General features: G+C 34.1%; 1 protein-coding gene across 1 annotated transcript; it reads right to left on the reverse strand.

Moving 5' to 3' along the window:
* Nucleotides 1-1,414: 1,414 nt before the first annotated feature.
* Nucleotides 1,415-14,341, reverse strand: LOC125650941 (kelch-like protein 14). Its single transcript, XM_048879515.2, has 5 exons — nucleotides 13,832-14,341; nucleotides 11,152-11,338; nucleotides 4,534-4,649; nucleotides 2,946-3,104; nucleotides 1,415-1,709 (listed from the first exon to the last, which is right to left on the reverse strand). Exons 1-5 carry the CDS (start codon nucleotides 14,223-14,225, stop codon nucleotides 1,486-1,488), a joined length of 1,080 nt encoding a protein of 359 aa, XP_048735472.2. The 5' UTR covers nucleotides 14,226-14,341; the 3' UTR covers nucleotides 1,415-1,485.
* Between the last annotated feature and the right edge of the window lie 3,109 nt (nucleotides 14,342-17,450).

Below are 17,450 nucleotides of genomic sequence, written 5' to 3' on the forward strand. Positions count from 1 at the left end.
AGACCTCTGATAGCGTCTTCTTTGACTTGTCTAATTTATTCATCAAGCCATTTATCTCTTCCTTCCTCCGGTGTCCAATTCCTTTTCAATTTATTATTTTTGAAATTTTCATCCTTATTGAAAGAGGATTTATTCTCTGACTCTTTATAAAAAAATATATATATTCCCACATACGCATCCCACGTTACTATGTTTTTAAATCCGTTAACAACTGAGTAAAATCAATATTTTTCTTTGTGGGCACAAATTTCAAACCTTTTCCTAACAAACTTAATTGTTCAAATGTTAATTTCTTCGAAGACAGGTTGATTACTATTTTTTTTTCTTTTGGTATATTTCATTTTCTAATTCCTTGCCTTCAGGGGGTGAAATGTTCATATTGGTACATGTAGAATACAGTAGTTGTTGGCCCTCATTTTTGGACTGAGCAGAGTTACCGACACATGGCCTATCCGAAATTTTCAAGTAGTCAAAATGATTTGAAGGAAAATTTAAATACGTCGGGTGGGTATTTTTGCCATTGAGTGTGATCATTCAAACTAGTTTTAATAAAAATTTCCATATCAAAACGAAACGCTGTTGCTATCAATTCTGCCTCCGTGGCCCATGACTGAAAACTACCATCTAATAATTTTACATTGTCCAAGTGTTTTTGAAAATCGCCATTTATAATCTATATATATATATATATATATATATATATATATATATATATATATATGGAAATTCCATGGTTTCATAACTTTCATTGATTTCCAATTTCAATATGTGGCGTTTCCTACACTATATACGTACGTGACACGATGACGCACACACCCTCATTTCACCGACATATTTTCGATATACTGCTGTTATGTACCGCAAGAAGTAACTGTTTGAAGAAACATTGGCTCTTTTGATTTAATTTTAAGCATACTAAATAATAGTTTATGATATATGTATTGAAAAGGTGCAGGAGATATTTTATGAATTAGAAGGTAGAGGAACCAAATGTGTTAATTTCCAGGACACAACTTTATTTTTAAAGAAACGATAATGTTCCTAATACGTATTCCTCATTGAATTTTGCATTAAAAATACAGGGTGCAAAAGTCATCGTCTTCAAAATTCCATTAAGAAAAATATAGGCAAAATTTACAAAATCCTGCAATACGAACGTTCCCACGACTGTAACTTGTTATGATTTGAACATGAAATATGGCAAGTACATGTAGGATTATGAAATCGAAAAACTATAATCTCAATTCAAACATACATGTGTCAAATCCTGAATGGAGAAAATTATCCATTTCCTTAACTGCAATTCACAATCGACGGCCATTTTACATCTGTGCTTGTAATCCTATCATACCAAAGTTTGAACAATAAACATTTTGAAGTCATTCTCAAGGGGAGGAAAATGAATTAAACTATATTGATATTACATCTTTCGTTTATTTTGGTCTATAATCACAGAGATAAATACATGTGTTGTCTTAAATCGAATCACCACATGATCCATTTGTCAAACAGCAGAACATCATTAAAATTAATGTCTTTGTTTGTAATTGGCACCTTCAGTATCACGCAGTCGCAGTTGACATAGTTGTCACTTGGCGGAAGTGTGAACATCTCGCGAGATTTCCTTCTCTTGGTGTTGTAGCACTCTACAGAGAGCACGTCACAGTCCCGCTGGAAGCTCTTGCCACCAATCATGTATATATTATGACCTGTAACGATTGATTTGTTTTATGAATAAAACATTGTCATGTGCAAGCCTGATTCTAAAGTTTAATGCTTCTTGCTTATAAAGAAATGCACGTATATATCTACTTAGTCGTTGGTGATCGACCTGATATGTTGGAATTCCCATGGACACGAATTGTGTTCCTTTATTAGCTAATCTGTTTTGTATTCTTATGATGCAAAATTTATTCAAAAGCTTCTACATGAGAAGAAAAAATATCTTGCTTTGGTCTTAAACTCTACATTTAGATATATCCACAGCGTTTTATCTATTAACAATACTCACTTTCATTCATATATCGATTCGATACATCCCAGTAAATGTGAAATAAAAGACACAGAGTCTACCATATTTGCTTCATATTTGGATATTTTTTAAAACATGGACGTTAACGGTATATTTACAACTCAGTTTTATGACAAACGGGTTGACGATTTTTACCCATCGTCAACTTCCCATATTTATTTTATTAATATTTCATTTAAATATCACCTGCATATGATGTCTCGAAGCTGATTCATTACATGAGAGCATGATCTGCGTATGATACATTTTAAAACGGCGACAGGCTACTTACAAATAAGTTGGATATTACAGGGGTTTCAACAGTCTCTTTTAAAGTAATCATTTTCGCAAATTCCATGGTCGTTATATAACAATGATCTGATTTGTAAATACAACCTGTCTTTAGGTCGAATGTTGTCGAACGTATTTGATATCAATTGTTGGGCTTTACATTCTGATCTTGACTGTGGATTACTGCATTTAGCTGATCAAGATATAGGACTTACGGCGGATGTGCCCAGTCAACAGGGAATGCTTACTCATCCTAGGCATCATCTAGGTGACCCGAGCAAATTATGACGCAATGTTTCACTTTCTAAAGCCACTTAAAGATCCGACCACTGACTACATACATGTACTGTGTGCGAATATCAAAATATTTCTTGGAGTTTTCTTGTTTTGACCTTTTACTTTTGATGTTTCGTTTATACACGCAATTTCAAAATTTTGATATAGAGGAACACAGACCAGAACCCTTTTATACAATTAGTAGTTATGTAACGCTCATGACTATCGGTCTGTCACTGTGTAGATACGTAAGCTTTCTAACATTAGTAATGCAGAAAGCATGAATCATCAATAAATAATGAAAAGTCAGCTTCACTTTTGTAAATACCATTTGCGTCAGAGGAAATTACTAATACATGTTATTTACCCAATAAAACTGCTCCACCGTTTGCTCTTGGTTGGTTCATATTAGGATGATTCACATCCCAACATGCATCGCGCCGGAAGTCACCGCGACATTTAGTGTTGTAACTGCATATGGCCGCTTCGTCTTTTTCAGAAAATGTCTCCTGATCAAAACCCCTACCTTTTAAAGAAAAAGTAAAAGGATTACATTATTTTCATGTACTAGTTACATCTTTGATCTGTATGTTCAAAAGAAAATAGTTGATCAGAATTCAAATTTATAAAACTGGATAGGAGGCGTAGTGACGTGAGTGGCACGAAGAATTATGTAACTAATCTGTTGGGATAAACAACAGTCAGATAATGATATATATACACATGATGAAATATACACATAATTGTAATCAGATGGCCATACCCACAAAATATGCACGTATATACATGTACTACAGCATATTGACAAGGTTCTGATTAGATGTTTCTTGGAAGAGGTCATTAGTCTTTATACCGGCATCTTTTTCTTTTCATATACGTATTACGAAATCTCAAGACGAAATGGTATATTCATTGAATACAGTGGCATTACGTATTAAAAAAAATATTGGGGTACTTGGATCTATGTGTTACAACACTAATATGAATAGTAATTGAGATAGTCTATTTTATTTTTAACAGACATGTTGTATATTTTTGTAAAGAAACAGTTTCACGAAACTGTTATGAATACTATTATATCGTCATAACCAGTTTTTATGAAATTTTGATAACCATGTTTAAGGAAAATTGAAATTTTTTGAGGTTGATATATGATTCTGTTTATGTATTTCTCGCATCTTTAAAAGTGTGATGACCTATATATTTTATTTGATAATTTATTAGTTTTAACTCAAATAAATGGAAATAAATACACTTTTTAAACTTTTATCAGATAAAACTGCGAGTATGGAGTTACCTTAACCTTTTGAAGTTTCCCACTACTTACAAGTGGATGTAATGTTTTCACTTTCATGCACAATAAAAGTCAGATGGAAGGAGGGGGAGGGGAGGCTATGAAAATTGACATGACTAAACAAATGTTATGTGTGTATTTCAATTTCTGTTAGATAGTGTTTTTGATATGTCAGTTTTATATTGAAAGATATATTGATGAAAGATAGATGGCTGGAGGGAGTTGGCGCCTTATGTCCAGGGATGTGGGATGAAGAGAGTAAGTAAGATTTTATAATTTTATTTCATTTGATTTTTTTTTTAAATTTCGCCGTTAAGCAAATCATCACGTTTTCCATTGTAATTATTGACCTCACATACCCGGCAAACTAGACAGTGAAAATAATTTGTAAGGAGACCCTTCACATTATGTTGAGGGTTTCCAGCGGGTGGTTTATAATAAAAAATCATATATTGTGCAGGAGACCACGTGACACGGTGGTTCCAGATTCAGCAGTATCCATCAGCTATCAATATCCATAAATCTATTGTGATTTAACGGTTGATATTGTACCTAAACAAATATTGATTCTACTACCCTTTTCTAGTAGGTAATAGTGGCATTCAAGGGTTTTAAAATCATATTTCAATGAAAATCAACTGCTGTATTCTCCTATATTTACCTCCCATGATGTATATTTTCTTCCCCACTGGAACCATGGCGTGTTTTTCCCGTTCGTGGGGTAAAATGACACCAATGACTGGTTCCGTCCATTCGTTCATGATGGGATCGTACATCCTGTATAAAGAGAGGATTAACAACAGTGAAACCTGTTTATCCCGACAACCACGGGAGATAGATGATATGACGGAGTAGAGAGGTTGTCAGATTACACTATCAATATATAGTGTAAAGATGAGGGGGTGGGGGAATATTAGGGTTGGAATTCACAGCGAAATGGATGATACTGTAAATCCAAATGATTGTCCTGTTTGAATACAGTGAGTAGCCTTAATTTAACGATAATCGTTAGCGGGGTTTTTTCCGTCAGTACTGTTCTATAAATCCATGACCATACACTAATGGTGTAATATTTCCAAAACCATATATATTCTAATTTAAGTTTATATTGTAAAATGCGTTGTTCACAGTCTACTTCCACCATTATACCTAAGTAAGTTTACAGTGCATCAAAGACAACGAGATGTGGAATATTTGCTTCTTGTGGAGAATGCAGAATGTAGAACACAAAATATTCACATCAGTCCATTTCTGATACCGAGTTATTATGTATAGGTATAATGTTCGAGTATCTCTTCAGCCCTTAAAGGTAATGGAGCCGAGGACCCGAAATTCAATGTTTTATGGAATGGAAAGGTACGAGGATAATCTACCCCAGTTTCAATTTGAATATGATTTATTCATATTAAATAGATTTTTTAAAAATGAATTATACAGTGGCGGATCTGGAAAAATTTCAAGGGGGTGTTGGTATTCCGACCCAAGTTTGTACCTTTTCCCCCCAAAAAAGAGTGAACGGGACCCAAAAATGGCTAAAACTGACCTTTAAAAAAAAGAACGAAAAGGGGTGCAGCAATCGTAACCCTCCTCCTGTAGATCTGCCACTGTTATGAAAATACGATTAAATATCATATACATATAATATATGTAAACAGTGTAAAAATTATAATCGTAACCCTTCTCCTGTAGATCAGCCACTGTTATGAAAATACGATTCATATACATACAATATTAGTGTAGAGTTTTGTCATCTAAAACATTCTGTTGTTTGATTTTTCTAACAGTTGCCATCATCGTTCGTGGCTCAGTGGATAGAGTTTCTTACTTCCATTTCAAAGGTTAAAAGTTCCACAGTGACAGAGGGTTAATGGGGGTGGGGGGGGGGGGGGGGGGATTTACACGTGTACACGAAGGAGTGATAAATTGAACTCAACAGAACATGAAAATTATAAAGTATTTCTCCATTCCAGAGAAATAATGTATCGCTCAAACAAAATAATGACGTCACGGATGTAATTAAAATTTTAATTTTCAACACGGAATGTTCAAACTGATACCAAACACCCATCTAGAGATCTTCTTTTATCACATCCATTAGACACTCGTAACCTCACGCATTTCATCACTGTACTAAATTGTTTACCCAATTTGTTAGATACCATTGTTTTACTTTTTACTATTGAAATGTATAACATACAGGAGCCATTTGTAAGAGGTGCCGTCGCTTTATTACTACACCGTCGCGTTTGTATTGGGTGAGAGTTGTCGGACGTTTGTTGTTTTGTTCATTTAAAACTTCAAAGTTGGAATCAAAACACTGAACATCCCATCTGGTTTTTCAGTTTCTCTGAGCCACGCCTCTTTTTCCGGAACGATGATTTCTTGTGAAACAATAATCTGTTTCATGATTGTGAGTGACTCACGCCATAAAATGGAGTAAATCTGGAATCTGTAAACTGTTGGGTTTCACAGAAGCCCATTTTTCTCACACAGGAAGCTTAATATTAGTCAGCTGTTGGTGTATATTAATTAAAACTGCATAGAAGTCATGCTTTGAATGCCCATGGAGGAAATTATGTATGCCAGATTCTGTGAATTCAATAAATGTTCGGAAAAGATTGCTGTGAGCCATGACATTGTTATGTGTAAAAACACCACCAATTAGTATTTATTGCTGAAGTTGTACAGAGATTATTACATACTTTTGTGCATTAATTACTTACACATCTAAGCTATGTTTTGTATAATGTAATGCATCATTACAAAGTCATCTAATCGTAGACCAGTTTCCCTAAGATGAACAATGTATCAAAATATATGCATTGTTCGACTGAACAGAAAACTTCAGCAAATGTTTAATTCCATAGCACGTTGCTTACGTTGTGTATCTAATACACCACCCATGATGCACAAATATACTGCGTCTTAAAAACAAAATATATTTCATTTACATGCCAATATCTGATCTGACTGGTTTGGAAAAAAAAATCTTTGTTCAAAATATTCTCTATATATTGCAAAGAATACAACTTTACAGCTTGCAAAGAATGACGTATTTTTATGATAAATTCAAACATATATACATTCAAGCTTTCTTTGTTGAAAGATTCCGTTTACAGTTCATGTGTAACAGCCGATCGTGGAGTCCTCTTAATCTACACAACAAATTCATGCAAGTTTCTTACAATATTGCAGCATGAATCATTCTTGAAGGCTGGGGTAGTGACCCAGTTTAGGATCATGCCCCCAAAGAACAGCATGGTCAATAGTCTAATGCGTCCTCGCTTCAATTCCCACCGAATGGGCACAGGTCATTATAGCATCTTTTATCTCCCGGGCTTTCAAAATGCAGTTGACTCATCTTTTTCTTTCTTTATTAATTTTCAACCCTAATTTTACCGGTTTTTGCTATCGATCTTTCTAAAATGCTGATTTTAACACCTGCGTTTTATTGTGCTCGTGAATTAAAAATAAAACCCACATTTTTTCTGTGTATATATATATATATATATATATATATCATTCCGCAATTGACTGCATTCGCGGAAACGTTAGGTTCTCAGAATATAGTACTGAACTGTTCTTCACCGGGGGATTAAGGGGTAAAGTAGTGATTTGTAATAATGTCATTTATATCGATCTTTTATTGCCGTCGTTACGCACAAAAAAAGAGAGGCAAGTATTTTTTCTGTTGATGTGAGTCATATATATAGGACTGCACCATATGGGGGACCGAAACATGTTGAATATTAGATTTTAAAAAAATCAACTTAGTGAATATCATTTGGAGTTTTTGGACTCCTGATCTGCCTCTTCACAATGCCAGGGGTCGACTTCTTGTGTCCACTCTTTGTCACACCCTGATATTGTGAGGAGAATCTTCCTGTGCTTAGATTGTCATGGCCACTTAAAAACAACTAGACTGAAATATTTTACATATGTTGATATTTTTTTTAATATTACATTTGATATACATCATACGCCCTCCCAACACGATCATATATTAACCCATTCCCCTCTCAGAACCAACACAACTACCTATTCATTTATCCCTTTCCAAACTAACACGACCACATTAAGTTGACGTAAGTAATCAACACTGTCAATACTGTTACTTTAATAGAAGTACGTCGAAAATCCTTTCTAAATTCAAAATTCACTAACTAGGCTATACCACATCGCCTCTCTACTACGTATGATCGTCAGACAGGCAAATAATATGGAAGACACGTGGCGAAAATTAAGGTCACTGTGAGTCATACAGAAATTAAACATAAAAGGCAAACAAAAGCCAATAGTTTGCTGGTTATTGACCAAGGTGAAAACGGAGTTCCTCCTTCATTAATTACTAACATTTCCTAAGTAACGTATGCTTTTCATTCTTTCTGTCTAGCCGTTTGATTTCCAAGACACCGTCATCGTCTACATAGATAACTGAATCATCATATTGACTTCTTGAATTCTGAAGTACATTTCGGGGAATCTCTTTCATCATATGATTAGATCAAAACGCATTAAAAAGAAAAATAACCGAATCATAATTCATTTTTCATTATAAAAAATCGGATTTAATAATTCACGAAGTTGTATGGTTTCTATATAAGAATATGAGCAATTTCAATACGAATCTCGCATTAAAACTAATCTAAGTGCTTTACATTGAAAAACGTACCTTCGTTAACTATTGCAGAACAAGTCATTTTATCACTATGAGTTACATACATTTTTTCTACTTCCTAAAACCCTCATCTTAAATTTAGCTTTTGTTGCAAATCGTAACTCAGTTCCTAATTTTCAGAAAGTCATTTCCGTAAACTAGTATAAGATGTGTAAAAAATAAAAAAGAAGATCGGAACAGTGAAGTAAATCCGTGTAATGTACAGGGGATTTCAGATTTTCTTTCTTTCTCAGATTCCTTTCAGATCTCATCATAATTCTAATCAAAGGTGGAATTAATCTGTGTATACATACAATGTCTATTATGATAAGAAATGATTTAGTAGTTTGAATTTCCATAAATATACAAATCACTCAAGTAAACAATACGCTCGTTTTCAAATTCTGGATTCCATTTCCACAACTGACAGTATACAAGTGTTGAAACAGAGTGACCTTGGGTCAAATACGTATTTTCAAACTTAATGTGATGAATTTTTTTTTTTAGAGTTGAAAAATAAATGTTTCCGTTTGCCGTGAAATGTATGTGTTTGAGGGCGTTTATGACATATTCTTTTTAAAAGAATTGTGAAAATCATTTTGATACCAGATGCAATTACATGAATACTTCAGATGCATGGATACGATACTGAATTCTTCATGTGTATATTTACGAAATAAAATTCAATTCTGAAAATACATGAGGGTATGAATTCCGACGCTTGACGCCGGGGCACACTTCATGGAGCGCGTCAACGCTTCATGAAAAGTATGCCGGCGTAAAGCGTCGCAGTGATTTGAAAAATAAAATTTATTGTTTATATTTATTGTTGAAATTCCCAGCCGTTGAAATAGACGTACTATATTTATCAAGATTCATACGCGCATTATTCACAACAGCAGCGCATTCATGAGAAAATGGTTACCATCACAATTTTCAAAGAAATCAAAGGCAACATCTTTGAAAATGTAAATATTAAAATTTGGGAGTTTTAAATATAATCATTGATGCAAAGATCGACTGGTTCTTTTTTCGAAAGGTTACAACAATAATCCGTTATAACATTCCCTACAAGAATTAACGATGTTGTCCATTCTTGATCATAAAACATCCACATGGTTCCAGAAAATCTCGCGAAACAAATTGCATGGAGAGATATGACTCACCCCCGTCTTCAAGAAAAACGAAATAAATGAATCGCATTGTTTGCTTTCTTCGTTTTTCCAGCATCAGAATTAAAAATTTGGCAGACGACATTACGATACGCAGACGACAAGACTATTTTGTTTGCAACAATGGCACCACTCGGGCGAAAAAAGATGATTGTCATCTAACCATCTTGTTATCATCTAAAAAAAATTAAAATAACAAAAAATGAAAGACTGAGCAGTATTGAACATCATATATTGTAATATTTGATCATCATTTGTGATGAATGCGATTAGCACCATTTGCAGCATGAGTCATACTTATTGAATCTGCTATTGTACGATAATACAACCAATTAGGGATAAAACTCCTCACTTAAATAAAATTGATTGAAAAAAAGCATTGCTTTGCTGATTACTTTGATCCGACTCTAAACAGCAATCTTGTTGCTATCATACAGAATGGGAGTGGCTTTTTTGTCCCATCTCTAATAAGGTGGTATCAGATTCAATGGTCTCTTTCATTGAAAAATTAAGGATTCCCCCAGTAGATATGATATAAATTCGCTTCAATTCGCAGCTACTGTAATCAAAAAGTATTAAAAAATGGTGCGGTCTAGATCTACGTGACAAAACTTGTTATCTCAGAAAGTAATAATAATGCAACGATATCAGTGAATTATAATTGTGCTGCAGACACTTGTGACTTAGGAAAGAAAACGACAGTTTTATAACGACGTTTACAGAGAGAATATCCTGCATCTGTACGGCTATTATATTGATAGAACATCGTTTATTCCTCTAAAATCATTAGTCGATGAAATACACTGTATATGCATGTTATATTTCCCCCGGACCGCCTAATTACGGTTTTATGCATGTTTTCATTTTTCTTAAATTTTGGATTTTGGATTTCTTTTATCTGCTCTGCATTCCCAGAAGTAAATTACTAGCACTAGATTTTAATAAAGTTGACTTCATGACTCATTATCAGACTTTAAACGAACATAAACAAATCAGTCAATTGAAGACAAGGCAAAACTCGATACCGAGGGTGCTTCATCCTCTGGAACATTGATTTATTGTGTAAATGAACAACAGTCCCACACACAAAACACGTTAAGCGCTCTAAGTGTAGAGTCCTATTTCAATTGATTTATTTGTTATTTTGAAGTTTTGCTGTCGGGTTTCCTTAAAACAATATTTTTATGTCAAGGTGTATCGTTAGATATCTCACTAAAACAGATCTCGATGAGAGTGTTCTTCTTCTTTTTTCCCTCTCTTTTTTAAAGAAAAAAAATAAGTTTTTGCTGTGTCAAAACTTGTAAAGCTTATAAATCAATACAGTTTAAAATATAAATTTTGATTAGATGTGTAATTTCATTATGTCAATCAGACGAAATTGCCAAATGTTGGTTCGTGTAAGCTACTTATGAAATACATGAAATTAAACCTATATTTACAATATACCAACCAGAAGACGTTTGAACACTGATGTTTAAGGTTACTGATGCCACCGGAAACATAAAGATTCCCATTGTTTGCGCATGCGGCGTGGTCGGCACGAGGACGTGGAATGGGTTCCACCTCGATCCACTTGTCCTTAATTGGGTCATACTTCTCACAGCTGTCGGAGACTTTCCCACCATGCACCTCTCCCCCTAGAAAATCAAATAATAATTTATTAACCCAAGAGAGGATTACACACAACTATAATTCTTTGAATTCCCAATACAATGGTCAATGGTCTTCCTGTGCTGAAATATTTGACTCAGCTTTACAGTGAAAAACAAAAACAAAACAAAAAAACACTCCAACCCTATGCAACCTGAAATTACATTCCCTTGAATTATCATGAGATTACTAATCACATGTATGTATTGATTGATTGTATGTATATTGTTTAACATCCCTCTCACGAATGTTTCACTCATATTGAGACGTCACCATTGATGGTGAAGGACATTCAGGCCTATGCTCGGCGCTTACGGCCTTTGAGCAGGGAGGAATCTTTATCGTGCCACACCTGATGTGACACGGGGCCTCGGTCTCATCCAAAGGACAAGGAAGGGGTACTAATGACTTATTCTAACCCGGATCCCCACGAGATATGTCTGTACAGTAAAACATGCTTATAACGAATTCACTCTTAATGCGAAGTGATATTTATTCCCCTATTGAAGGGAATAGCGAAAAGTTTTATAGGATATAACGAATTTGGTTAAAACGAACTGTTTTTTCGCTAATCCCGTGGGGATCCGGGTTAGAATAGGTCCTCAGTACCCCCTTGCTTGTCGTAAGAGGCGACTAAATGAGACCGCAAAAACCGAAGTCCTGTTTCACAGCAGGTGTCATAAAATTACTATTTGTAAAGATATCAAAAACAAAAATATTAGAAATGTAAATATATTTCAATAAAATAAACGAATTCCACTTAGAAACCGTTTTCATTTTTCATCTATAATGATCAGAGTTATGACATATATAAAAACGGTTTCTAAGTGGGATTTTTGTATTTCATTGAATTAGAAACAAGTTGAATAATTTGTAGAAAAAATATAAGCTAAATGCCCAAGGCATAGACCATTAGAAACACACTGTCCACAAGCACCTTTGGCACCATATATATTCCCACATAGCAAAATGAAACGAAAGTAGCTTTCGCTGCAAAATCAGTTCCATAATGTTGAAAGTTTTATTAATGGAAATCAAGAGTCTGCTCGACGAACACTGAATACAACAAAAGAATGTGTAATTCTATAGCTTTGTGTCGCTGTATCTATATTATAAAGTCCAATTATTATCATTGACTATCCATTGTGTACTTAAGTATGCCTTAGGGGGGATGGTAATTAAGTAAATACGTGTTATACAGGCATTTATAAAACCTCACACTCTCGACAGGATTTAATTGTATAGACATAATAAACATGTCGTTATGGGTATTAATACACTAATCTCTTGTTGTATCTGGGGTTTCGTAATAATTTGTGGTAATATCTTTGAGTATATGAGGGTATACTCTAGGCTTAGAATAGCCACGGGTGTTTTACATGTAGCACTGTTTGATAAATTTACATGGATTGTCATTTGTTTTCCTGAAAACACAGGTCTTAATTCAATGATACATAAATACAATGTATAGTAAGCATATGTTCGTTTTAAAACTTTTAATTTTTAAGTCATCGTCATCGCAATGTTTACACGTGGGCTAACAATGTGTGTTTCAATCGTCTAGATCTCATAACTTAATTGTTGTAGCCAATATTGGACAAATTCATAACCCATAATAAGTATAGATAAAATTCACAAATTCTCTTTTTAGGGTGAACTTTTTAGATAACGGTAATTAAAATTAAAAAAATACTAGATCTAATAAATTCAGCTAATTAAAATATCCCAAACCACAAACATTCTTGAAATCATGATGCATCGACGACAGTGGGTTCTTCTGTAGAGTCTGTTATCACACGTGTGAACTTTTGGGGATTAGTGTGTTAATGTATTCCATATTTTGCTCAGTTTCGTTCCAGTACATATAATGACTAAGAACCATTATATGAAGGTAGAATCCTCAAGCTTTCTCGCAGACATTCTATGTACGTACAGAGAACGAAATCTGCTTTGAGATGGACAGACGCATTCTCAAAGTAAAAAAGAAAAGACCCCATTTTAGATGCAAGCGAAATAAAGAGACAAGACATGCGAACTTGAATTTTTAAATCCTCTCTGTTTCCGTCATAGTGTACATACTTGAATAGAATTCTAAAATCTGACAGGCTTCTGAAAGCGATATTGAAAATAGAATTCATATATCATATGAATAGTTCATGTCAATTGAATTTTTCTACATTGAAATTGAATGCGTGCAGAATATTATTCATTATTTTCATAACATTTCTATCATGAATACATCGTTTTGCTATGCCTTTGATTAATCATTTTAAATGACCTATTCTCTAGTCTATTTATTTTTGAAAGACTGGCTCTCTGGTCTATATATTTTAAACGACTTTCTCGAATCTATACTTTTATTTTCATGCAATGGAATAATGAATTATCACACACTGATTTTATATACCTGTTGATGTCCAAACTAATTTGTTGGGAAGAGTCTAATTAAATTGTAGGTAATTAAGTCTTTTCATGTATACCTGTAACGTAGATGCAGCCATTAAGGACATCGGCCGTGTGACGACATCTAGCGATGTTCATCCTAGCTCTTCCGGTCCACTTAGCACTTCCGGGATCGTAACGCCATGTTTCATCGCGATGTTCCCCTGTTTCCCAGTCCTTTCCGCCAATGATGTACAGATATCCGTCCAATTCCAATGCTTTAAAATGCACCAAGTTTCTTAATTTGCCAAATCGCATGACATTACATTTTGGAAACAGTCTATTGTTCATCCAGGGGTCGATCATAAAGTAGAAAACTTTGGAACTCCCAATGCTCTTGTTAAACATGAACACAAAATCGAAGGCCTTCATATCTATGTGAAAGTCATCCGAACCCTTTTGAAGTTTCTCCTGTAAATTAACTCCAGCCATTCTTATACTCTAAGTCCACATCAACTGAATAAAAATCTTAGCATTTTAGTCCACATGTCATAAAAGAAATTCAATAGAAAATGAATCTCAATTCCGACATTTTCACAAATACAGTCTCGTATGGTGCAAACGCATTATCCAAAAGAGTTTATTCCAGAACTTTAAAACAGCATTAATCTCTGTATAGAATTAATCTGTTCAATATGCCATTAATGAAATACATATTTCTTAAGCCTTTCGTTAATAACTGCATTTAATTTATTCATGTCTTGTAGTAGATTGCCGCAAAAATTAAATGTCTCTAATTTCTATTGAACAATAAAAGAAAAAGCATTATTAAGTGTGACTTTTAACAATTTCACCTGTACTTAACCTCTATTCATTACCAGTAACAAAGCATCAGATTGAAATTTATTGTAAAATGAGGGTCATTTTAAACGAAAGGAAAACACTTGTACATGAACATGTATGCACATTGTGTTGTCGCTCGCTGACTTGAATGCAAGTCATCAATATTTATATATTTTGTCTTCAGTAAGCTATCTCTTTTCAAACCCTAGCCACATTAAAACAACAATAGTCTTATAATAATAATGGGGATTTCTTTCAAATCACAAAATAATATTTTTTCTGTATTTAGGAATCCGAAGGAATATCTGATGTTTCTTTCCAAATCTTCGATGTGAAAAATTGTAAATTTTACAAAAATATCGTACCAAGAATATCACAAGGCGAAACCGAATTTCAATTCATTTAAAACTACCAAAGCTACAGAATGAAAATCTATGAAGAACAAATCTTAGAAAATGGAGTTTTCTCTACAAGATGGCGAGCAAGGGCTGTTAACTGTGATAAAGGTAGTGTTATACTCTCTGGATATTTAAACTGAACAATTTATTAAACTCCATATCGTCTTATGAAACATCCTTCAAAAAGGCAAACATTCTGATCCTTAACAAAGACAATTTGCAGATGTTTTTGAAATGAATGAACCGAACTCATATTCAGACTTGATGATAGAGAGTAATACTCTAAGCAAAATTGCTTAAACATTACTGGCGGTACCTGCCTTTCATATAACATCTAAATATAGGCTTAGCTGCCTTTGAAAATGATTGATTGATTAATCAAATATTGTTTAACGTCCCTCTCGTGAATCTTTCACTCATATGAAGACGACGTCATTGCTGGTGAAGGGTTGCAGAATTTAGGCCTATGCTCAGCGCTTATGGCCTTTGAGCAGGGAGGGATCTTTATCGTGCCAGACCTGTTGTGACATGGGACCTCGGTTTTTGCGGTCTCATCCGAAGGACCGCCCCATTTAGTCGCCTCTTACGACAAGCAAGGGGTACTGAGGACCTATTCTAACCGGATCCACACGGGACGTTTGACTATGACTCGCAAGTTTGTTTTGCTGATATTATACTGGTGTGCAATATGATAGTAAGTAAAGATCAAACCTAAGATGTAAACATAGGTAATGAGTGCTCCTTCGCCAAAGCTTATGGTCTTAAAAACGGAGCCTTTTTAACGTTGGCACGTTAAAGAACCCTCACAGCTTCGGTCCGGAGCTCTAAGTGTAGATATAAATTTAAGTTGTGGTACTTCACATACAGCTGGCGACGTCTCAACATGAGTGAAACATTCTCGACGGGACGTACTATAAAAAATCCATCAAATTGGAATTAATCAATATGACAACCAATGGTGTATGAAAAGGGGGTGGACGGCAGCCTCCCCTCCCCCGCCACACCTTTCGAATAATATCAGTTATATGATTTTCATTATAATTGAATTAAATAATGGCCCGTTTTATTATTATTATCGTATAGTTGTTTTTCTTGAAGTTATTCATATCTTTAAAAAAAATTTATTCCGCAACTACGACCACGAATTAGGTTTTCTTTCTACCTAACTTTAAAAAAAAATGTATCCGGATTTGCATTTCTGTCTGTGTTTTGAAAGTTTACGACATTTGTTCGGTCACCCAGTGCAAATATTACATACATGTTTTGAATGATACTAAATAGTCAATACTTTGGCCATCTCTGCAGCTTTGACAATATTTCACCGAAAGTTATGTCCCTTATCCGCCATCTTGAAATTTTGCTGGCCTTCATAATTTTCTGATCTGTAGTTTTGCTATTTTTGAAGTCATCTACTATATATAATGCTCCCGTGTGGGGTAACCCATAAACTTATATGGAAACTTAATAATTGCTATAATTGACAGTTGTAAGCTCTTACATTTGGTAGGGTAAAGCTATTTACCGATTGACCTATGACTGACCCCACAAAGGTTGATAATTTAAATTACTGTTTCATAAGAGTACACGTTATACAGGAGCATACCTGCTAGATTAAAAGTAGTTATGAATTGGTATAAAATCCAACTAATCAAGTGATTTAAAACCACCCCATCATTATTCCCTCCACATCCTCCCCAAGCAAAACAGTACCCCTCACCACCCCACCCAAAACGCTATATTTTTAAGAGAAAAAAATATTGAATACATTACGTAAGTTGATGATCGTCTCCTTTCGCATATATTTGCATGTTGTCAAAATACTACCATAATGATATAATTAATGAAATGAAGACCGTTCTTTACACATTGATTTACTCCATTTACCTGATCAAGATATTATGGAGCGCCAAATTAACATAAACTTAAATAATTGAAGATATCTTCAATTATTTAAAGATATCATCAATTCATTTGATGCGCAAAACAATTTAATTAAAGATCTCTTCAAATTATTAATGATATCTTCAATTCTGAATTATTGCGCGCATTAATTGAATTGATGATAGCATTAATTCTTCAACTGAATTGATGCTCTCTTTAATTGAATTAATGATCTCTTCAAATGAATTAATGATATCAACAATTGAATTGATGCGCGCTACAATTCAATTGAAGAGAGCAATAATTGATATAATGCGCGCATTAAATCAATTGATGAGAGCAATAATTGAATTGATGCGCGCATTAATTCATTTGATGAGAGCAATAATTGATTTAATGCGCGCATTAATTCAATTATTGCTCTCTTCAATTGAATTAATGATATCTTTAATTCATTTGAAGAGAGCAATAATTCTTTTAGAGAGAGCAACTATATATTTAAAGATATCTTAAAATCAACATATCCACAATTGAATTAATGATCTCTTTAATTGAATTGTTGCTCTCTTTAAAAGAATTGATGCACGCATTAATT

The sequence above is a fragment of the Ostrea edulis genome, chromosome 5, assembly GCF_947568905.1.
Source record: "Ostrea edulis chromosome 5, xbOstEdul1.1, whole genome shotgun sequence".
Lineage (NCBI taxonomy): Eukaryota > Metazoa > Mollusca > Bivalvia > Ostreida > Ostreidae > Ostrea > Ostrea edulis.